Source organism: Petromyzon marinus, chromosome 32 (genome assembly GCF_048934315.1).
Source record: "Petromyzon marinus isolate PM22_M1 ecotype Great Lakes invasive population chromosome 32, UKy_Petmar_22M1.pri1.0, whole genome shotgun sequence".
Taxonomy (NCBI): Eukaryota; Metazoa; Chordata; class Hyperoartia; order Petromyzontiformes; family Petromyzontidae; genus Petromyzon; species Petromyzon marinus.
In genome coordinates this window covers 12,970,713-12,994,667 of record NC_133698.1, presented here as the reverse complement: position 1 = coordinate 12,994,667, position 23,955 = coordinate 12,970,713, and the positions used below count along the sequence as shown (strand labels likewise).

At 55.4% G+C, this 23,955-nt stretch overlaps 1 protein-coding gene across 1 annotated transcript; it reads right to left on the bottom strand.

The window, feature by feature from the left end:
* Window positions 1–1,280: 1,280 nt before the first annotated feature.
* On the bottom strand, window positions 1,281–20,661 carry LOC142929641 (A disintegrin and metalloproteinase with thrombospondin motifs 4-like). Its single transcript, XM_076071314.1, has 8 exons — window positions 19,228–20,661; window positions 16,978–17,110; window positions 13,310–13,477; window positions 10,492–10,775; window positions 9,310–9,496; window positions 6,291–6,469; window positions 4,883–5,058; window positions 1,281–3,901 (listed from the first exon to the last, which is right to left on the bottom strand). Exons 1-8 carry the CDS (start codon window positions 20,131–20,133, stop codon window positions 3,010–3,012), a joined length of 2,925 nt encoding a protein of 974 aa, XP_075927429.1. The 5' UTR covers window positions 20,134–20,661; the 3' UTR covers window positions 1,281–3,009.
* Between the last annotated feature and the right edge of the window lie 3,294 nt (window positions 20,662–23,955).

Sequence of the window (23,955 nt, the reverse complement as noted above, 5' to 3'; positions counted from 1 at the left end):
AGATCTTGTTGACTGCTGAGACAGGCGTTGTGTGTGCTTGCACAGAACATGTCACGGCTAGGAGGGTCGATGGCCGGTGGCCGAGACTAATGACGGAGTGGCAGCCAAAGGAGATAAAACTCGCCGAAGAGTCCCTCCCCCACCGTGGAGATGGAGCGATAGCGTCATCCGTGAGTGGATTGTTTGCAAATTGCAGGACTGTAAGCGACGGCGACAGCTTGCAGAGGCTATCATCCAGCAGTAGATTGATCACGGACGATGATGATGATCGTCATCACAACGTTTTTTGTAAAAATCCTTGCAGGTTTAGGAGTTGAGCTATCGATGGCGAGTGAATACGAGTCAAACGTCAGACCAATCTGTGACGTTGCTCGTACTCCATCCACCCCTCCCCACCACTCCCCACGTCTGCCCAGCGCCTCTTATACATCCACTGTCGATTCGCGAGCACGCCTGCTGGCGGGGCCCTATAGCGATGATAATAATACAACGCACGGTCCGCTCGGTGGTAGTGAGGAGCGGTGGCACGGCGGTTAGCGCGCTGCACTCTGAACCCGGCGACCTGATTTACCATTGCCCACCACTCCGACTACCAGCAGTGGCAAGCGGCGTGGTGGGAATGGCAGGCGGTGGGAATGCCACGCCGTGCCGGCGATTCTCAGAACACCAAACTGTTACTTACTCGTCCCCCCCGACCGGACATCTGGGCAAAAAGAGCTTCATGGCTCATCGGATTCCTCCTGCAGTCTAAAACAGGTCCCTGCAGGGTGGGCTGGTAGGAACATTGGAATTTTGCGCAATTGTATTTTTACACACCAACAGCACGAGATTTCACTTCGTTAAAGTATTGAAAGGGGACGGACGGACGGACTCATTATCTATTGCAGGCTGGTACACTCAGTTTCGGACGGACGGACGGACACATTAATCTATTGCAGGCTGGTACACTCAGTTTACAACTTCGTTCCTACCAGTATAAAGATTCTGTATAACCGGCACTTTTTAGAGTTGGTTCCTATTCCTATAGAGTCTGTGGGCCAGAGCAGACATTGGTTGATCTTGCCTCTGGTTATCAACATCGCCGCCGTCAGGCGCGTGATAATTCACCTCCCCCGTTATTGGATTATCGCAAATCCGATTCAAGAATCAATTCCCGTGTTTAACATCGCGACGAATGAGGCACCTCCAGTCGCCCCGGGCTTTCATGTGAAACCATCGCATGCACCGCACACAAACAAATAAGTGAAAAACGATCGATCCTTACACGCGGGGCTCAGTGAAAAGGTGTTGCGAGTGATTTTTTTTTAATCGACGAACCAACAATGCATCATTACACGCTGAAGCATCGTCATTATCGTCATCATCGTCATCATCATCGTCTTCGTCGTCATCATCCCCCCTCCCCCGTCCTTCGTCATCGCGTGACCCTGCACCTCGTCAGCCGCTCTGCGCGTCCACACTTCCTGCGCGTTCCGCGTAACAAGCACACGCCAACTCGCATGCGCGCAGCGCATCATAGCATAGCTGTGTGGTAATAATAAAAAAAATAACATTATTATTAATTGCAAAAAAAATATTCTTAATAATTATTCATTCATTTGCTCCACGAAAACAACAACAAACAACAGACACACGATTAGCAAAAAAAAAAGTGCGCTGGAGGATGCGGTGCTGGCTCGTCCGGAGACAGGCAGATCACCGGTGGTCCAGGAGAGGTCCGGAGTGGATTGTTGTTGTGTTCGCCGCGTGGGGCCCGAGTCCCCACGCGGCGACGAGTCGCTCTGCGGTGCGCTTGGCCGCTTGTGCATTGTCCTGGTTTCAATCTTTACCCCAGCACCTCGTGCTGAAGCACGGCTGGCTACGTACTGTGCGAAATAATGTCAACACGCGCACACACGCACACACACGCACACGCACACACGCACACGTGACGTGACGTCGTCGAGTCCCTTGGCCTCGTGGGCCGTTGGGTCATGGCTGTTTCCTTCACCGACATCTCCTCCCAGTCTCTCTCCACTGCTCTCTTGTCATCGCCGCATCTCTCAATCGTGACGGCCTCCATCCCCACTGCGCAGGGGGGGGGGGGGTCGTGCCGCGCCGTTCATCGGCACGACGTCCGACGTTTCGCTCCAGGCGCCCGGGAGCTTCTATTACCTGAGGGAGCTCTCGGCATGTGGAGCCCGGCGGGCACCACGCGGTACGAGCGTGAGCGCCGTTTGACGTCCGGTCGGATCGCCGTCGTCACCCTTCCCCTTGCACCTTCGCGAGTCTCCTCCGTCGTCACCATTTGGTCGTCGTGGTCACGCGTCCAATATGCCGCGGTTGGGCGTTGTCGTGTTGATCAGAAAACGAAATAAGCGTGACCACTCGTGCACAGGGCTTCATTTCCGTCAAGAGGCACAGCATGTCCAGTATCCCTCTTCTTGCCAATGGCTGTGGCTAACTCGTCCACGTGTAGCCGACTCCAGTCTACCAGCGACCCGGAAAATATCCATCGAGAAATGAATCTGCGCCCCGAAAATCGTCGTGTTGCAGCAGTCTGAGAGAAGTGGCCATCACACAGGCACGCGCAGTCGGCGTCGCTTCTCTCGTTGTGTAGTTGCATCGTATGAAGCAGCATCATCAACATCATCGTCGGCGTCGTCAACTTTGACCTATGGTCAGTGTTGGCTGAACGTGAACTCGAATCCAGAAAGGTGCCCCTCGTTTCTTCCTTAAACAAAATTAGAGCCAGGGCCCTGCCTGTTGTCTTGTAACCCATTAACCCCCCCCTCCCCCATCACTTAGTAAACACACGACGCACGTGCGACGTGCGTGTGTGTGTCGCTTTAGGATTCACAGCCTCGTGGTATCAGGATTAATCATCAGCAGCAGCAGCAGCCTTAGGGAGCTGCAGCGATACCGCTCAACTCTGCAGAACTCACACCGCCGCTCGCCAATCTGCCGTCGCAACGGCCGCCACCTCTCTGGTAACGCCAACGACCCCGTGGCCGAACGGCGCCCGGGGGTCTACACAGAGGGGCAGGACTGTGTCAAGCAGGCCCGGAACGCCGAGGGGCGCCCCCCGGGAGGACAGAGCCCCTGGGCCGCCCCCACCCCGCCCGCCCCCACGCACCGCACGTCCCTCCTCTGCCACCCGCCGCACTGCCGCGTGCACGAGCGCCACGGCCCGGCCACCCATCGGCCGGGCGATTCGGCGCCGGCTCCTTCTGCTTCGGCGCGGCGTGGCCTCTCGGCGTCGCGATCCCCGCTGGCCCGGGAATCGCGAGCTTCTGCGTCCGCGGGCCTCGCCCCATCTCTCGGCTCCGCCACGCGGTTCGAGTTTCCGGCGTCGGCCGCGACTGCCGGCGCCGCCTCGGAGCGGCTCTTGGCGTGCCGTACCAGCGTGGCGCCCTGCTGCTTCAGGGTCTTCGCCTTGGCCGCACGCGCCGCGGCCAGGGCGTCGTCGTCACGGTTGGCATTGGCGGCCGCCCCAAACGTTGCCCGAGGCCCGGCGTCGATCTCGTTGCTCTGCTCCTCCCCATCGTCGTCGCTGCTCGGCGCCCGCCCTCCCGACGACGCCGCAGACGCCTTGGGCACGTGGTACTCGTAGCGGACGCGCACCGACGCGCCGGGGTTCGTGAGCAGCACCTGTACGGTGAGCGGCTCGCGCAGGGCGGCGCCGGGCTCCAGCAGCCGCAGGTTCTCGCCGCGCGCCGCCCAGCCGCTGTACAGCAGCGAGACGCCGCCGCCGGCCTGCACGAGCGTGCGGCTCGGAGCCACGGTGAAGGCGCCGTTGAGCAGCGGCTCGCCGCGGGCGTCGCGCAGCGCCAGGTAGGCGCGCGCGTCGCGCTCCGCCTTGCGCCACACTTTGAGGCTCGTGGTGCCTGCCGGCACCGTCACCACGTCTGTGTAGCCAAACCTGTGCGGCAATTACAACAATGTTTACACGCGCGTTCAGTTTGTGTTTTACTCACGCGGAAGCGTTCGTTGAAAGATCACAAAGCACTGTACGCGTGAACAATTTGAACGTTTGATACATTTAAATTAATATGTAGATATAATGATTGCATTTTTAGTTCGTCTAGGAAAGCCACACTAAGTTGTAGCGCTCATTCTACAGGAGGGTCCCACTTTGGGTCATTTTGGTTCATTTTTGTAACATTCTGAGGATGTTTTGGCATTTTTTTTTAAGATACTGGAGAGAGAGAGAGATTCCAGAGGACACAGAGGGATATACAAGCTCCACACAGGCGCCCAAGTAGGGAATCAAACTGAGGCCATTCTGGCTGTGAGGCACGAGAGTTGGTGGGGCGTTAGATATGAAGGGTCAGGCGATGAGGTCGAGGTGGTGTGCAAGGTAGATATGGGAATAGAGTGGAGGTGCTCGTGACTCAGTGACATTATTTGTGAATCGTGCTGCTGATGATGATGATGATGGAGATGATGATGATACTGCACTATCCAGGCCCAAATTCTGTTGTGCTTCTGAGATGCGATTGTGCGACATCGGGCGGACTCTGTGTGATGTGTTCACGTGGTGCAAAGTGGCCCAGTGACATGTGGTGTGACTGATGCTGTCGCTGATGAAGGTGATTCAAGTTTACTTGATGATGTCGATGATCATACTGCTGCTGTTAATGATGATGGTGCAATTAATCATTGTCACAATGATGTTATTGATGATTATTAGGATAACGATGTCGACAATGTTTTCTGCTGCTGATGCTGCAGGAGCTGCTGATGCTGAAACTATCGATATCGCTGTTGATAACTATGATGATGATTCCGTCACTGTTCATCACGTCTTGACGGCTGCCCCCCCCCCACCCACCACCACCCCTCCCCTCTCCACCCCATGCAACCCCACCAATCCCCCCCCCCGCCCCTGCCCCCAGGTTACCGTTTCGGGGAGAAGGATCCGGAGACGCGGCGGCACGTGGAGCCGTCCCCTCCGCAGCGGCCGCACCGATCGAAGCGTAGGCGAGACCCGATGACGCGGTCGCAGCCGGTGGGCACGCAGCGCCCGCGCACGCAGACCCCCTGCACGCCCGGCCCACACTCCGTGCCGTCAGCCACCTGCACGGCGGCCACAGCGACGGGGGGTGGGGGCGAGCCGGCGTCAGTCAGCAGTCGGCAAAGTCGGCGGCGTCGTCGCCGACGTTTTCATCGGCGGCGTCGGGCCACGTGAACCGCACCAGCGGCATCGTCATCGTTTTCATTATCATCAGCAGATACAACAGCAGCGTTGACAGTGTGCCAGCGTGTGCCAAGGTAACCAGCGTGCCGGGGTAACCAGCATGCCAGGTTAACTAACTCGTGGTGTGCCAGGATAACCAACCATGATGCCAGGTTAACTAACAATCGTGCCAGGGTAACCAGCATGCCAGGGTAACCAGCGGTGTGCCAGGGTAACCAGCGGTGTGCCAGGGTAACCAGCGGTGTGCCAGGGTAACCAGCGGTGTGCCAGGGTAACTAGCGGTGTGCCAGGGTAACCAGCGGTGTGCCAGGGTAACCAGCGGTGTGCCAGGGTAACTAGCGGTGTGCCAGGGTAACTAGCGGTGTGCCAGGGTAACTAGCGGTGTGCCAGGGTAACCAGCGGTGTGCCAGGGTAACCAGCTGTGTGCCAGGCGAACCAGCGGTGTGCCAGGGTAACTAGCGGTGTGCCAGGGTAACTAGCGGTGTGCCAGGGTAACCAGCGGTGTGCCAGGGTAACCAGCGGTGTGCCAGGGTAACTTGCGGTGTGCCAGGGTAACTAGCGGTGTGCCAGGGTAACTAGCGGTGTGCCAGGGTAACCAGCGGTGTGCCAGGGTAACCAGCGGTGTGCCAGGGTAACCAGCTGTGTGCCAGGCGAACCAGCGGTGTGCCAGGGTAACTAGCGGTGTGCCAGGGTAACTAGCGGTGTGCCAGGGTAACTAGCGGTGTGCCAGGGTAACCAGCGGTGTGCCAGGGTAACCAGCGGTGTGCCAGGGTAACCAGCGGTGTGCCAGGGTAACCAGCTGTGTGCCAGGCGAACCAGCGGTGTGCCAGGGTAACTAGCGGTGTGCCAGGGTAACTAGCGGTGTGCCAGGGTAACCAGCGGTGTGCCAGGGTAACCAGCGGTGTGCCAGGGTAACTAGCGGTGTGCCAGGGTAACTAGCGGTGTGCCAGGGTAACTAGCGGTGTGCCAGGGTAACTAGCGGTGTGCCAGGGTAACCAGCGGTGTGCCAGGGTAACTAGCGGTGTGCCAGGGTAACTAGCGGTGTGCCAGGGTAACTAGCGGTGTGCCAGGGTAACTAGCGGTGTGCCAGGGTAACCAGCGTGCCCCGTACCCTGTGCGCTAGCACGGCGTAGAAGGCGGAGGAGCGCGCCCGGCACATGAGCTTGCAGCGGTCCTTGGCGGCCACGCCCGCGTACTTGGGCAGCCACTCCACGCCAGCGTCGCCCAGGCCCGGCAGGCCCAAGTGCCGGGCGTTGTGAGCCGCGCACTGCTCTTCGCGATAGCGCAGCGCTGTGGGAGGGGAGGGAGGGTGGGGAAGAGAGGGAGGGAGGTTGTTAGAAACTGTCGCAAAGTTCATCCTCTACGCACGCGCACATCAGCATCATCGTCAGCTGTCATCTATCTACCGCTAGATGAAGGACGCCACCCCCCCCCCCCCCTCCATAGCGGCGCGATGGCTTGCGGACTCGCGGTGCCACGAACCGTCTCGCCCCAGCTCACGAGCTGTTTTCAACTCTTCACCTGTCAAAGCTCCACTCGGACGGATTCACGGACCCGCTTTGCTCTACCGCCGTCTCCTGGCCACATCCTCGTCGCACCATCGGGGGGTGGGGGGGAGGGGGGATTTGGGAGTTTCACAAATCTCTGCGTGGTCCACAAGACCCTTGCTGCAAAAACGCCGGGAATCAAACCTCAGGCCCCTTCTTCTCGCGGTGTAACGCGCGAGCGTCAACCACTCGCCACCTCGAAATGGACGAGGGGGCACGAGCGTGCAACGAGGTTTTGGGGCTTCTAGAGTCGCGGGTCCCGTTGCGGGGCGGGGGGGGAGGAGGGGTGGAACCGAGCCAGAAGCTGTGGCGCTGTTAAAGCCGCTCCGAGTGAGCGGCCCTGAAATCCCAACTATTGCCGGGGCCGCCCCCTTTGCAGGTCGACTCTGCAGCCGGGATAAATAATTGACTCTGCGCGGGAGGGGGGCTGTGGGGTGGGGGGTTAAATTCCGACTCAATTATTTGTTTTCCCCGGGTCGCTTTTGTAGGCTACGTATGGCGCAAAAGAAGGTCAACGTGCATGCCCACAAATGGGGCCACAGTTTCCCGTGCCGCGTTATGTATGGGTGATCGCAACAACAGCTGCCATTCACCACTAAGTGGTGGTGACATCGTTGGGCAGATCACGGGACAGACCCAGATGTTGTGGGTTCATTGATTGAGATGACTGCCTGTGCTCCGCCACTGTGCCACCACGCTGCGTTTTAACAGCCTGCTCGTTGTTGTGAGCACTGCTTCTCCGCCCTCCCGTCATAATGTGTAATTTCACGCTCTCATTGACAAACGCAAAGATCACCTCTGGAGCCTCTTAAAGACTGTTGGGGCGAGAGCTCTTTGCAAGCACCTATGAAGGGTGGCCAGCACCACGCCCCGGCCTCCTTTCTCTCAACAATACCGATGTTCAACACAGCGCACCAGGTAACTCGATTAAGCCTGAGTCGATCGAGGTGACGCCCCGGAACCCGGTTCAAATATTCGCCACTGTTATTTGTTGTGAGCGGGAAGCGAACGCGTGTCGCCGGGTTCGTATCACGGTGCGCAAAGCTCCCCAATCACTCGCTCACTCACCCACACTCACGCACTCCCACACGCACACTCGCTCACTCACCCACACTCACGCACTCCCACACGCACACTCGCTCACTCACTCACACTCACGCACTCCCACACGCACACTCGCTCACTCACCCACACTCACGCACTCCCACACGCACACTCGCTCACTCACTCACACTCACGCACTCCCACAAGCACACTCGCTCACTCACCCACACTCACGCACTCCCACACGCACACTCGCTCACTCACCCACACTCACGCACTCGCCACACGCACACTCGCTCACTCACCGACACTCACGCACTCCCACACGCACACTAGCTCACTCACCCACACTCACGCACTCCCACACGCACACTCGCTCACTCACCCACACTCACGCACTCCCACACGCACACTCGCTCACTCACCCACACTCACGCACTCCCACACGCACACTCGCTCACTCACCGACACTGACGCACTCCCACACGCACACTCGCTCAATCACCCACACTCACGCACTCCCACACGCACACTCGCTCACTCACCCACACTCACGCACTCCCACAAGCACACTCGCTCACACAACAACAACAACCGCCATTCGCCACGAAGTGGCGGTGACGTCACCACGACGCTTGTGCCAGGCTATGTGCACGTTGAGGCCACGTGAAGTGTCGAAGGCCCGTTGGCAGGAGGTCACGGGAGAGACCCAGGTGCCATGGGTCAACTGACTGAGATGACTGGCCGATGCATCACCTGTGCCCCCTACTGCTGTGTTTAAGCCATCTGGCGCACCGCCCATTGTTGTGAGCGTCGCTCCTCCGCCGTCCGTTGTTGCTGGAGGGCGACTGCCTCCAACTGCCCAGTAGCGTCCTTCACGAGTCTCCTCATAAAGGCCCATCCTGACACCACTGGTACCGGTCATCGGCAAGTCCACTCCGCTCCACGTCCTCTTGTACCACATCACTCCATCTCTTCTCTAGCCCGTGCCGTGCCCGCTTAGCCCCCTCTATCCAGCTGAACAAAAGCTGTTTAAGCATGCGTTGGCTGGGCATGTGGGCTACGTGACCCAGCTGTGTCATGTAGCGCTCACACACGTAATCAATCACACACAAAGACAAAGATTAACAAAGATCCCCCGTATAGCCTTAACAAACTGTTGGGGCAATTGCTGTTAGTGAGCACCTATGAAGGCCGGCACGGCACACGAGGGGGTGGGTGGCCAACCCCACGCCCGGCCGTCTTTGTCTCCCCAGTGGCGATGTTTACACACCGTACCAGGTACTCATTTGTGACTGAGTCGACCTAGGGGAAACCCAGGACCGGTTCAGATAATCGTCACTGGTGTTGTCCGTGAGCGGGGAACGAACCCGGTTCGCTGGGTTCGTAGCGCACACCTGCTCATGCACTCACACACGCTCTCAATCTTACACACACTCACTCACTCAAACGCTAATCCCTCACTCACGTACTCAGTCGCTCACGCACTCCCACGCGCGCACGCGACGACCCACGCGCGCCCGCTCGCGCCCGGCTCACCGGAGTGCGCGTCCCCGCACGCGAGGGTGTTGCAGGAGCGGTACTGCACGCGCTGCCCCACGCAGTAGGCGCCGCCGTGCCGGGGCTCGGGCGCGTCGCACCCCCTGGAGGAGAGCTGCACCCCGCCCCCGCAGGAGCGCGAACACTCGCTCCATGCGCCCCACTCGCCCCACTGGCCGTCCACCTTCTGCGATGAGACGAGAGGGAGACGTCGTCGTGATCAGTGACCGACTGCGCCGTCTACGTTCGTCGTCGTAGTCACACCACGTGTCCCCTGGGTACACTTTGCCCCGCGTGAGCAAAGCACCCTGAGTCCGCCCGATCTCGCGCAGTCATGTCTCAGAAGATCAACAGAATGTGTGCCTGGATAGTGCAGTATCATCATCATCATCTCCATCTTCGTCATCATCACACGCAGACAGACAGGCAGTCAGACAGATGAAGGATGGATGATCTGGTCCCATCCCCTCCGCTACAACGCCTTCACAGTCTCCTCGTGTCCTATCCCCTCCGCTCTGTCCGCCTTGGCGACCCACACAATATTCACGCGCCCGGCACACCACATCCCGTGCACCTCTCCCTGTGGCTGTGGCTACACGTCACGTGTACGTGATGTCAGCAGGGGGTAGCGATGAGCAGGGTGCATGTTTGTACAGCAGATACAGTCGTAGAAGAGACGGTTGCTATTGTTCTTTAATAAGGACATAGATTGCTTAATAAAGACTAATGTAGCGGTATTTACTTACTTTAGGATAGGAGACCATCCTGACTAAAAGCGTGCCGAGAACGGAAGAACTAAAAATCGACAACAAAGCGACTCCAGTCGAAATTAACCTGTAAACTAAACCATTTTTTATTATTTTATCAGGTAAGGCCCACTGAGCTATGTAACTCTTTTTCAGACGCGACCTGGCCACAAATAATAGCTCAACGAAGTGGCTTACACGTGGAAATGTACAGCAGCGTGGATGTTGATTCTAAATGTGGAGGGGAAACCGGAGGACCCGGAGAAAAATCCACGTGACCACGGGGAGAGAGAGAATATACAAATTCCAAATATACAGCAGGCGTCGGGATTGAACCCACGACCTCCTGTATACCGGGCGAGGAAGTTAACATCTCCCAGCCACCGTGGCGCCCCTTCTCACGCCTCCTCGTAACCCACGAGGGCCAGCGCCTCACCTTAAGGGCCTTGACCTTGGCGCTGGGCACGCAGGCGCCCTCCAGGCACTGGCTGGCGTGCCCGCAGGGCGTGCCCTCGGCCGCGGGCAGATTCTTGGTGAGGCACACGAAGCGCCCGGCACGCTCCTCCGTGCACCACAGCCGCTGGCACACGTCCATGCCGGGGCAGGCGAGGGAGCGCGGCCCGAACGCGAGCTGGCACTCCCGGTCCGCGCCGTACACCGAGCCCGGCGCGACCGCCGGCAGACGAGGGCCCGCGCGGGGTTTGTTGAGGAGGCAGTCGCCTGTGGCGTGGGAGCAAAGGAGACATTTTTTGTGGTTTGTTTACAATTTGTGTGTGTGACCAGGTAACACAAAAATCCCACGGGAATATTTAGCTCTTCTTTTTTTCAGGAGACCCGGCGACCACAAATGATAGTTCGACGAAGTGACTTGTCGTCGTGTGGAAATGTATCGTGGCAGTCAAGTAATATAAACGCACGTTCATTCTAAATGTGGAGGGTGGGGGGGGGGAAACGGAAGGGGTCGGAGAAAAATGAACGTGACCACGAGGAGAGAGAACGCGCAAACTCCAAATATACAGCAGGCGTCAGGGTCAGGACCGAAACCACGACGTCCTGCATACCAGGCGAGCCTAAGACGAGAAGTAGAAGCGGTAAGCTTGACAGCTTGACGCCAGCTATCCAAACTGTGCAGTTGACCGTAATGGAAGTCCAGCACGACGCTGCGTGTGTGGTCAGGTCCTCGAATTGACGTCTGGGCCGTTGGAATCGGTGGAGCGGCCAAGGGTTGGCAGGTTTGAGATGCGTTGAGGTGACTTAAATGATGTTGCTGCGATAAATTTCCACATTATAAGCCGCTGAACAATCATTTGGGGCCAGGTCGCTTCTGAAAAAGAAGCGAATAGCTAAGTGGGCTTTAGCTGGCAAGATAAACTAGTATGGTTATATTTGTATATATTGAAGTAATTTGCTTATCTTTCCTTTACTTTGCACTGCTACCATGTTTTTGTGCTGTTTGTTGTTGTAACGTTTTGACCTGCCCTTTCTGGACATCTTTGAAAAAGAGCTTCATAGCTCATCGGATTCCTCCTGTATGAATACATATTCTGACTCTGAAGTGCAGGGCTGCCACCTTTTCCACTGTAGTCCAAACCCGGACATATTTCGCAGTCAGTACTCTGTGCCATTTACAAAGCTGTGCATCCCACTGCAAGGGAACTCATCACAATGCCACCGCCAGATCTCGGTACAAATCAATTTGATCGCCATCCGAACCCACACGCCAAGAATTCCCGGAGCTGAGTCAGGTCGACTCCAAAGTGACAAGTGGCAACCCCCCAGCAGAGGGCAATAGTGCAGCAAAATGCACTGTTGTACTGTACTATGCTTCAACAATCTACGCTACCTGCCTTCACCAAACCGGCACTGGTCGGCATCGGGGAGGCACTCATCCAGCAGTGGATCGAGACAAGGCCCTGCGCACGTTGCAATGTACAGTCGATGCAGGTTCAAGACTTCAACAATTTAGGTCATGAACATGAAGGCGGCACGACGTAATAGACGCGAAGAAGAAAAATAAAAACCTCCTTTAAAGCTCTCCAAGGGAACGATAATTCCTTTGGCAAGCAAAATAAAAATAAATAAAATGAAGAATCGAGCGAGGCTCGCTAATGTTCTGCACATATTAAAAAAAAATTTGGGGGGTAAAGAAATTACTCCGTAAACACAGCGTCGAGTCTGTGTTGGCAGGAGCTCTGCTGAGTCCTGCCAAAAAGCGCTTGGCTAAGGCCCATGGACAAGCTATAGTCCAGATCCCACAACCCCTCCCCTCATACCTCACAACCCCTCCCCCGTCATCCCACAATGACCCCTCCTCTAGATCCCCCCATGGACCCCCTCCCCTCCTAATCACACGAATAAAAAGCAAAATAAATTCATTCGTATCGGCCCTAAATAATCCGAATGCTGAAAGATTAGACTGCAAATTACGCAATTGGGATAACCCAGAGCAGCAACATTGCCCCCTACTGGGAGAACTGGGCCAGGGCCCTCCTGGAAGAGAGTTGAGGAGAGTCGAGACACTCGGTGATGCGCTCCTGGGTAAAGCGGCAAAACCATAAAAATGTATAATTTCCCACTGACCGCTGCACCCCCCACAATCATCCCCTGCTGACGCCCCCTCCTCATCCCACAGTGACCCCCCCCCTCCCTTTAATCCCCCACTGACACCTTTCTTTAACCTCCGATGAGCTATGAAGCTCTTTTTTCATAGACGTCCAGCAGTTGTCACAGATGCCACTGATGTGATGCAACTGATGATAATGCTGATGCTGCTGATGGTATACATTCAAAATGGGGATAATTCATTAATCGATTATGATCGTGATGATGCATTGTACATGTACAGCCCTTACGTCGCTTTACTGCTGGATGAGGGCCTCCCCACGCCGTGGGGACTGGTCAATGAAAAGTGCACGACCAACCCAGCCACCTGAGTTCATTCCCCGGTCACGGCTAACATCAATTTCCAGTCCTGGAACCTTGGTCAACTCACTCTTGTTTGCGTCTCTTATATCGTCTCACTAAATCTCTATATCCGTCTCCATCTCTTCGCCTGTTATCTCACGAGGAGTGCATCGGTCAATTGAAAGAGCGTGCGGACGGGCAGGTGGGTGGGTGGATGGGTGACCCAATGTCCACTAAAAAGCAATTTCTGCTCAGAGCCTCCAATGGGCCAGCAGCACTGCCGAGTTGGTAGTGGTGGGGGAAGGGGGGGGAGTAACTGGGGTTTACAGGGTGGATGGGGGATGCCTCACCTTGCCCGTCGTCCAGGAAGTCCATGAGAGACGCGGCGCTGCACTGCGACCACAGCGAGCCGAAGTCGAGGCCGCTGAGCACGGACGCCATGAGGTGCCTGGCACGCGCCGGGCCGAACTTCTCGGTGCACGCGGCCGCGTCATCGTGGGGCATGCCGAGCACGTGGCCTGTGGGTGAATGGGTGGGTGGGTGGTGGGTGTTGGCAGAGAGAGGGGACCGCTCGTCAACATCCATTGTCGCGACCGTGGCTCGCACCCGAATGCAGAATGGGTGATGTGACGTGGACGTGGCCTTGGTCGGTTGGCCGGGTCAGGTCGGATGGGTCGCGGGAGGTTGGAGGCTGGGAGAGAGGGAGCGATGTAATGGGGGGGGGGGGGCATTGAATGGTGGGGCAAGGGGGAAGGAAAGGGTGTGGGGTGGGTGGGTGGACAGGAAAGGGAAGGTGGGAGCCAGGGTGGTGGTGGAGAGAGAGAGAGATGTGAGAATTAATGCTCTTTGCAGTTTTTTTTTTATTTTAACGCTCTGGTGCAGTTTTGGCAGAGGCGTGGACTGTGGGAGTTTGTGGTGAAGGGGTGAAGGGGTGGAGCGGAGGAGAAGGTTTGATAATTCCGCGTGCCATAATGGTACTTTGCGGATGACCAAATTGCTCGGAATGCGTCCAATATCATCAGAGGCCAAGCCATGAAAATATCCACGTGATAAATAAGTGGTTATTTTTTTTCTCTCTCTCTCACATCAACGCCAAATTCTCTCCTGTGACGTAAGGATATGGACATTTACGAACACAATGGAACAAAAGATGAAAAGTGAAATCAACAGCGGGGAGAAGGGCAGGCGAGCGTGAACTTTACACGGTAGAGACAGGAACAGCGAGCAAGCACACGGATCAGAGAACACAGCACAGGTCAGTGACATAATGACATCACATTGCCTGGGCTTGGACAGAAGCGCGTCCCCCCCAGAAGGAATGACAGCTTGCGGCCAAGACCCAAGACGGCGTGGCAGCCAAAGGACAGAACGCGCACGGCAGGATGTGGCACCGTAGAGATGGACCAGATGATGAAATGAGCTTGGCACATGTGCAAGAGCCAGAGCAGGAGGGCGGCGGGTGGGGGGTCGGTGACCAATATTTTTTTCCGAATTTGGTAAAAACAAATATTAAAACCTCAATATTTCACGAGCCGCAATGCACGAGACAGGTGGTCCTTAATAAAGAACGTCACTAAACAGCCTCAATGAGCCACATGGGGCTCTGGAGCCAAAAGGTTGCCGAGCCCTGCCCATGGAGAACTGGACTTTCATGGTAAACTGGACTCCCATGTTAAACTGGACTCCCATGGTAAACTGGACTTTCATGGTAAACTAGACTCCCATGGTAAACTGGACTCCCATGTTAAACTGGACTCCCATGGTAAACTGGACTTTCATGGTAAACTAGACCGCCATGGTGAACTGGACTTTCATGGTAAACTGGACTCCCATGGTAAACTGGACTCCCATGGTAAACTGGACTTTCATGGTAAACTGGACTCCCATGGTAAACTGGACTTTTATGGAAAACTGGACTCCCATAGTAAACTGGACTCCCATGGTAAACTGTTCTTTCATGGTAAACTGGACTCCCATGGTAAACTGGACTGCCATGGTAAACTGGACTTTCATGGTAAACTGGACTCCCATGGTAAACTGTACTTTCATGGTAAACTGTACTTTCATGGTAAACTGGACTCCCATGGTAAACTGGACTTTCATGGTAAACTGGACTCCCATGGTAAACTGAACTTTCATGGTAAACTGGACTTTCATGGTAAGCTGGACTCCCATGGTAAACTGGACTTTCATGGTAAACTGGACTCTCATGGTAAACTGGACTCCCATGGTAAACTGGACTTTCATGGTAAAGTGGACTCCCATGGTAAACTGGACTTTCATGGTAAACTAGACTGCCATGGTGAACTGGACTTTCATGGTAAACTGGACTCCCATGGTAAACTGGACTTTCATGGTAAACTGGACTCCCATGGTAAACTGGACTTTCATGGTAAACTGGACTCCCATGGTAAACTGGACTCCCATGGTAAACTGGACTTTCATGGTAAACTGGACTCCCATGGTAAACTGGACTTTCATGGTAAACTGGACTCCCACGGTAAACTGGACTTTCATGGTAAACTGGACTTTCATGGTAAACTGGACTCCCATGGTAAACTAGACTTTCATGGTAAACTGGACTTTCATGGTAAGCTGGACTCCCATGGTAAACTGGACTCCCATGGTAAACTGGACTCCCATGGTAAACTGGACTTTCATGGTAAACTGGACTTTCATGGTAAGCTGGACTCCCATGGTAAGCTGGACTCCCATGGTAAACTGGACTTCCATGGTAAACTGGACTTTCATGGTAAACTGGACTCCCATGGTAAACTGGACTTTCATGGTAAACTGGACTCCCATGGTAAACTGGACTTTCATGGTAAACTGGACTCCCATGGTAAACTGGACTTTCATGGTAAACTGGACTCCCATGGTAAACTGGACTTTCATGGTAAACTGGACTCCCACGGTAAACTGGACTCCCATGGTAAACTGGACTCCCATGGTAAACTGGACTTTCATGGTAAACGGGACTTTCATGGTAAACTGAACTCCCATGGTAAACTGGACTCCCATGGTAAACTGGACTCCCATGGTAAACTGGACTTTCATGGTAAACGGGACTTTCATGGTAAACTGGACTCCCATGGTAAACTGGACTTTCATGGTAAACTAGACTCCCATGCAGCTCCGGAGCTGCAGGTCGCCGACCCTTGAGCCGGACAGATGTGCTGCACCTCAGGGCCGTGAGAGTTGCCACCAGCTTTGGGAATAACTTTATCCAGCAGTGGACAGGTCGTGGCTGATGACGATTATTAAACATCTAAGTTTGCACCAAAGGGAAATGCGTCTCAATGAGGGGGGGGGCGGGGGTGAGTTGGGGGTCATGGTCAGGGTGGGGGATCCGGGTGAAGGAAGGAGTGGTGGGGGGGGATTGAAGGAGGGGAGGGGCGGGTGATTTTTGGTGGGAGAGGGGGGTGGGAGTCAGGGTCATTGTGGAGGTTAGGGTGGGAGGAGGGAGGGATGGTTGGGGGAGATAGATTAGCTACGGGGGAGTGTGTGTGTGTGCGCGCCTTTGTCTTTGGTGTCTGTGCGTGGAGCTATGTGCGGGGGAGTGGTCGTGTGGCGGTGAGCGCGCCGGGCTACGAACCCGGCGAACCGAGTTCGATTCCTACTAACGGGCAACACCGGTGACGATCATCTAGAGCGGTACTAGGCATCCTCGAGGTCGACTCAGTCACAAATGAGTACCTGGTGCTGTGCGTAAACATCGCCACTGGGGAGACAGAGGCGACCGGGCGTGGTGTTGGCCACCCACCCCCTCGTGGCGACGTGCCGGCCTTCATAGGCGCTCGCTCACAGCGCTCGCTCCTAACAGTCTGTTCAGGATGATACGGGGATCTTTGTCTTTGTGCGTGGAGAATGGAGCAGCCGGGGGTATGGAGATGTCACAGCTGCGGCGGTGGTTGAAGAGATAGAGCCAGAGAGCCAGTGAAAGAGCCAGCGAGCGAGCGCGAGCGCGAGAGAGAGAGAGAGAGGAAGGGAGAGAGAGAGACAGGGGTGGGAGTCTAACCCAGTTCGTGGGTCACTGTGAAGGCCGACTGAAGGCCGTCGTCCTCGACGACCGCGCAGCTTCGCTCCGGGTCGCACACGGTGCCCACGTCCGCCATGCCCAGCGTCTCGCAGCCTTGCGCGCCGCACAGATCCTGCAAGGGCACGTGCCTTCCGTCATTCCTTCACTCACTCGTTCACTTCGTGCGTGCGTTCGTTCGCCACGCGTGTTATTTGTGCGGGCGTGTGTTTAATTCGGCCGTCAAAACGCTCGCGGGTGCGTTCCCACCAGATGGTTTTGCTCGTTTTTTTCGTTCATTACAGTTCGTTGAGTCGTTCGTGTATACTGTACGTTTCACACTTTAATTTCTTAAATTATTACAGTCATTTTTGTTCTGTCCCCCATTTATTCAATCATAAAAGCACCAATTAGCTCATTCGTTCGCTCATCAACAGACACCAACCAGTCACGCCGCGGTGCAAACATCGCCAACGGAGGATTCAAACACACATCGGCACTCCCTGTCAGATTGCACGTGACACGTGCTCAGCTCCTTGCTCAATCCACTGCTGGATGATGATGATGATGAGGCCCAAAACCCTTCCCCCACCTCACGCCATGCGGGTCCGTGTGGTGGTTCTTTCCCCATTATTTACGCTAATCAGTGCGGGTTGATGAGGAGGAGAGATCGCAAACGTTTGGAACATAGAAGTACAGTACAACGATGGATGTTGTGGCCTACAACACTGCCCCCACCCACCCAGCAGCCGACTCGCACATCCCGTTTCAAGCCCATCCAAGCGCTGACCCGGGTTCAACTTTGCTTAGCTTCCGAGAACAGCACAACGCTAATTGGACCCCTAATTAATTGTCTTGACCCCGGAACCGCTGTAGGCTCGGGGTTTGCCTGTCGCGACGAAATCGCACAGCACCCGGGCTTATTAAACGTTGACACTGCAGGTACTACAGAGTGTATTATACTGGCGAGGTGGAGCGGTGGCGCACTGGTTAACGCACTGCCCCTATTCTCGTCCGCAGCTGACATCAGTGGTGAGTTATATCTGAACGGGATCTGCCCCCCTTCCCCACCCTCCGCCGAGCCCGTCTCAAATCGGCACTGACCAGCCTGGTGAAGTGCGGTCAAGCAATGGCCCACGACGACTTTCCTCCAGCAGCGGATTGGCAAAAGTGGTGTAAATCACTCGCGTTATTATCGTTGCCGTCGTTCGTCCTTGACGAGCGTGTCACCTGCAGCACGCCTTCACCTGCTCTCTATCGGCTCTAGCGTCACCCTCCACCGGAGGCAGATTACTCGGTTCACTGACGACGTGGGGGGGGGGGATCTCTTTGTGCGCGAGTGGTAGCGAATTGGTTATCGCTGAACCCTACGAACCCGAAGATCTATTTCCGCTCACGGTGCAACAATCGGTGGCGAGTATCTGAAGCAGGTCCTGGGCGTCCCGAGATTCGACTCTGCTTTAAACGAGCACCTGGTGCAGTGTGTAAAGATTAGCACCGGGGAGACAAAGGCGCCGGGCATAGTGTTGGCCACCCACTCCCTCGTGTGCCATGTTCGCCTTCATTGGTGCTCAGTAACATCACGTTTCCCAAGAGCCTGTTAAGACTATAGGGGGGGAGGGGTATCTTTGTCATTGTTTAGCGCGAGGCTCAGATCAGCAGCAGCAGTGTGGAACTCGAGGCCGAGTCTGCGCAAGGAGGCAGTCGAGGGAATAACCCTTGACTCGCAAGCAAAAAAGGTTAAGAGTTAAAATTCCCGGTCAAAGCTCGACTCTGCCGTATCGCCCCTGCTGGGTCGGTAAAGCCCCCACTGTGACCTCTGGCTGCAACTTCAACGGCCGTCTCGGTCAGCTGCCCTCCTCCATCCAGCAGCACTCGTCCCATCATTCACAAGCCGCGTCCATCCACCGAAGTAGGCGTTGTTTTATTTTACAAACTGGGGCAACCCGCACTCAACAGGGGGCGGAGGCGTTGACCATACTTCCCCACGATCGTCAATGCGGGCTTTCCCTCAACTTATAAAGATAATAAAAAAACAGGACGCCTTGGGGATGTCACCCATCGACATCACAGCACCGTGAGAAGGTAGAGGCGGATTTGGGAGGCCTTCGTCCAGCAGTGGATTTACCATAACTACCGATGATGATGATGATGATGAGAATAATAATTAAATGGGGGCATTACTCTGAGGTGGCGGGGAATATGGAGGGAGAGAGAGGGGAGCACCACCTTGGCTGGGACTCAAACGCTCACCTTGCGCGTGAAGAGAACGGCTGTGTCGTGTCTCTCCGGGTGGTGCTGCCCGCGGCGGTTCAGTTGCAGCTGCCACTTGCAGAAGTCGCGCAGCGCCAACGCCGCGTTGGAGGACACCTCCAGCCGGGTCCTGGCTCCGTTGCCGGAGCCGGCCTTGTCCCCCGAGGCCACCACGACCCTGGCCAAGGTGAGACGCACGGGGCTGCCGAGGCTGGCGCGCCTCAGCAGTCCGTCCGCGGCGCTGAGCACCGTGAGGAGGTGCTCTTCGAGGCGATCCCCGTACGCGGCCACCATCGTGTCGTCGGCCACGGCCAACACTTGCACGTAGCGTGGCCTCGACACGAAGCGCTTGGATCTCGCGGCTCTGGCTGTGGTCTTCACGGTGGTAGCGGCAACGGTAGCAGCAGCAGCAGACGCAGAAGCAGCAGCAGCAGCGGGAGGAGGAATGCCGTGAGGAGCGAGCTGGAATGACGCGTGTGTCCTGGTGATGGAGTGCGGACGCACGCTGCCGTTGCTTGCTCGTCCGCCCTCAACTGGAGTCACCTCGAAGTGTTCTCCCCCCACGGCGAAGAGACCCCTCAGGCCGCCTCCGCCGCAGAGGCTGAGCACGGCGAGTGAGTCCGGCCTCGAGTCCACGACGCCGCGACGCACGCACGAGCGCAGCTGGGAGAGGCGAACCTCCGCACCTCGACTCGTCTGCTGCTCGCGATCGTCGACGTCGCCTGGCGCCAGATCGAGCGAGAATTCCCTGCCGAAGGCGCGGAACGAGACCAGCACGCGGTTGCCGGGGCCGTTGCTCACGTCCGGCGTGAAGGTGTCCGTGGCGCCGTCCGGGAATGTGGAATGGGCAGCGGCGCGTTGTGAGATCGCGCTCAGCGCATAGACGATGAGCATTGTTATCATCATCGTCGTCTCCCTGCAGGTATCCTTGCAACAACACGTGCACCCGGCCGCAGCGACACACGGCGATGTTCAAACGACTTCACACAGAGAGGCGCGGCACGATCTTTGCGCTGCTTACAAAGGCTTCCTAGACTCTTGGTCCCTTCGGCAGCAGCAGCAGCAGCGGCGTCGATGTGTTTGTGAGACTGTGGTCGAAGTGGGGGGAATAAGTGAGGTTTTTATTCTCCCCCGCTCTCTCTCTCTCTCTTGATCTCTGAAATAAATATAAAAAAACAAGGGAAACAAAAAAACACGCAAACTCTCGTGCACACAGCGAGAAGGAGCCGAAGGAGCAGAGGAGCAGAAGGAGGAGAGGATATCTCGCTGAGTCAGCCAAGCTGGTCTGAGCGAAAGCGCACTCGTGTTACACGCCGCGCGCCTGTGTATATATATCTGTCTGGGCTGCGTCCGAACTTCTGACGTTCGTCGGATATTGCGTCCTTTTATTGGCTCACGGACAGACGCGCACGCGCGCACTCACATACGCACGTCTCAGCACGCACGCGCGCGCGCTCGCTCATGCACACAAACACTCGAGACGCACACTCCCACGCCCATACAAACACTCGGCCGCACGCGCACACGCATAATGAGCACAAAGGCAAAGATCCCCCGTGCAGCCTTTAACAGACTGTTGGGGGCAAGTGCCGTTAGCGAGCACCGATGAAGGACTGCACGGCGCACGAGGGGGTGGTGCGGCGAGCACCACGCCCGCTCGCCTTTGTCTCCCCAGTGCTGACGGATTACACATCGCACGAGGTACTAATTTCAGGCTGAGCCGACCTAGGGGAGGCTCAATTCCCTGTTCAGATATTCGAGACCGATGTTAGCTGTGAGGGGGATTTTAACTTGGGGTTCAGACATAGAAGGACGAAGATCCTCCCTTTGGTCTCAATCGACTGTAGGGGCAAGTGCGGTTAAACGAGCAGCACCTTTGAAGGCCGCTATGACACACACGAGGGGGTGGGTGGCCATCACCACGCCTGGCCACCTTTGTCTGCCGAGTGGCGATGCTTACATACCGCACCAGGTAGTCATTTGAGGCTGAGTCGACTTAGGGGAGGCCCAGTACCGGTTCAGAAAATTGCCACTTGTGCTGGCTGTGAACGGATACTCGGCCCCCACGCACACAGTCACACACAAAGACAAGGATCCCCCCCCCCCGCATTGCCTGCACAGATTGTTGGTTTGTTAGCGAGCACCACAATCTGCCCGGTCCGTAGCAGAGTGCGCTAACCACTGCTCCACCGCTCCGCTCAGATACACCCACATTATACAAACACACTCACATAGACTCCCACGTATACGCACGCACAGACACACACACGCGCACGCCTATTATTTCCCGGAACGCTGAGAGATGTTTTACTTTGTGTGAGGCTATGAGTGACGAGGAGGGGGGTCAGAGTGAGGGGTGGGGAGATGATGATGGGGGGTGAAGTGGATTTGGGGGGCGGTGATGGGGTGTTGGGATGAAGAGGGTGCTACCTAAGAAAGGCCACGGGCGATATCAGTCATGGTAGTGGTGAATACAGGGGGGTTATGGCGGGGATATATACAGTATATGTCTGTGGTAGTCTGCAGAGCACAGCCATCTGATTTCTCTGCCAATTATCCATTCGGTTACTCAACTAAAATAGTTGGTAACAAAATAGCTCGCTTCTGTTCCACAATTGTGCCGCTATGGTGGCTTGTAGAGGTTTGGGGGTGCGGAGGGGGGTTACCTGCGTTCAGGTGGCAGGCAGGATTGGAGGGAGTTCGAAACACCGTCCGCAAATAATGAGTCGATTTTATAGGCCTCGTCGATTATTCGAATCGCTCGGCTTAATCGACGGAATGGTCCCAGCCCTGGTAGTTTGGATAAGGGCCTGAGGGGGAGTGGAGTTGCCAAATACCGCGGATTGGAGTACAGGCATCTCATCAGCTGGCCCCTTCCTGTGCAGTAAATCATCTCCCGGTACGAGCGGACATCTGGATAACAAGTTATGAGCGCATTTATATAAATAATAAAACAACAAATTTTATATATTTTTTTTAATCACACATTCCCTATACCCAGAAAGTAGGTTATTCTGTCGCAGCCGAACGTCTCTCGTCTTGAACATACAACTGTGAAGACTCGCTCGAGACTCGGTCTCACACACTTTCGCTTGCGTTTTCACGATGGGTTATTTTGTTCTACTTTGCTGTTGTTTTTGTAGAGACAACTTCCCACTGCTGGGCAATGGCATTCTTTCCATCCATAAACTCAATCCTTCCATTCCTAAACTCATTCCTTCCACACCTAAACTCATTCCTTACATCCCTAAACACATTCCTTCAATTCCTAAACTCATTCCTTCCATTCCTAAACTCATTCCTTTTTCATTCCTAAACTCATTCCTTCCATTCCTAAACTCATTCCTTCAATCCCTAAGCTCATTCTTTCCATTCCTAAACTCACGTCTCAGCAGTAGCTTCCGAATTATTTGATTTCGTCTCGCTGCTGCAGGTGCTGCTGCTGCTGATACTGCTGCTGCTGCAGGCCGCCGCTGCCCGCGGGCGTTTCTTTCCTCTGCCCTCCGTCTGCGTCCCTTCTCAGGCGGGGGCAGTGGTGGCCGCCCACGTAGCCTGAAATCTACGAGGGGTTGGTGGATCACACGCACATTGACACAATCCCGTCTCCCGTCGACGCCGACGAAGTTGCCACACCCCGGCTCGCCAGGTGAACGCAGTGCAGCAAAGTGCGTTCGGATCGACGGATTAAATGCGCCTTACAAATGTCAATGAGTGTTTGTATTATTATAATCATCGTCGGTCTCTTCTGAATGGGATCGAGCATTGGCCCTCGCGCACACGTGGGGTTTTTTTCCGGGTGCTTCGCTTTTCTCCCACATCTTAATATATGTATAGAATGACGTCTTAACACATATATAGGGCGGCAGAGCTTGGGTAATTATTGGTAGCCCCAGTTCACTGTCTGGCTGCCTTCCCAGCTTGTCTGGCGATAGCGAGATGTAATTTGCACGAACGACGAGGCGATGTAGAACGACCAAGAAACCGCAACAATGTTCGACGATTCTGTTGATCTGTAACTACTCATTCAGCGATGCTGCTGCTGCGTTCGCAGTGGTGCACATGCACACACCACCATCACCACCACAACAACAACAACAAATCGACACACCCATCCGTCAACAACAAGTTTCACGTACTATGAAGAAGGGACAATTCCCAAAACGTCGATGTTTTTCACGAATATTTTGAGTTTGTTTCCTCCGAATGTGGAGTTCGCAGGGTTTGGAATGAGCAACAGTGGCCGAGGAAGGAACGAATCAGAATCTAAACGATGATATATCTATTTATTTATAACAAGTTATATACATAATAAGAAGAAAGTTATGTAAAACGGCAAGCTCCCTCGAGATGTAATGTGGAACCAGACTCGATTGGAGACAGATTTGGCTGCTCCTCTTTAATCTCCAACAAAGCGGTTCCACAGTGGAGTGCGCTAACCACTGCGCCACTTTTCCATCCGTTTCTATTCGGTTATAGAAAAAAGCATAGAGTGGCAGTAGTTTCATAACCGATTGTGTACCGGTTAAGAATAATGATGGAATGGAAGACATAGGAAAGTACATTCTCACAGGAGATGGAGCAATGAAATCAGCTCGTGGGCAATTGCTCGGTGGATTGTTACATCGCGGGATCTTGGAAGATGGTGACGGCGTGGTGGGGAGGTGGGAGGGGGGCTAGTGTAGGAGTGGCGGGGGGGGGGAGTAGGGGGTTCATCCACCAGTGGATTGA

Coding starts and splice junctions, on each gene's coding strand:
- LOC142929641 (XM_076071314.1), bottom strand. CDS start 20,133: ATGATGATAACAATGCTCATCGTCTATGCGCTGAGCGCGATCTCACAA. Junction 10,776..13,309: donor CTTCCTGGACGACGGGCAAG/GTGAGGCATCCC, acceptor CCCACGCCACAG/GCGACTGCCTCCTCAACAAA. Junction 5,059..6,290: donor ACGCCGTGCTAGCGCACAGG/GTACGGGGCACG, acceptor GCCGCCGTGCAG/GTGGCTGACGGCACGGAGTG.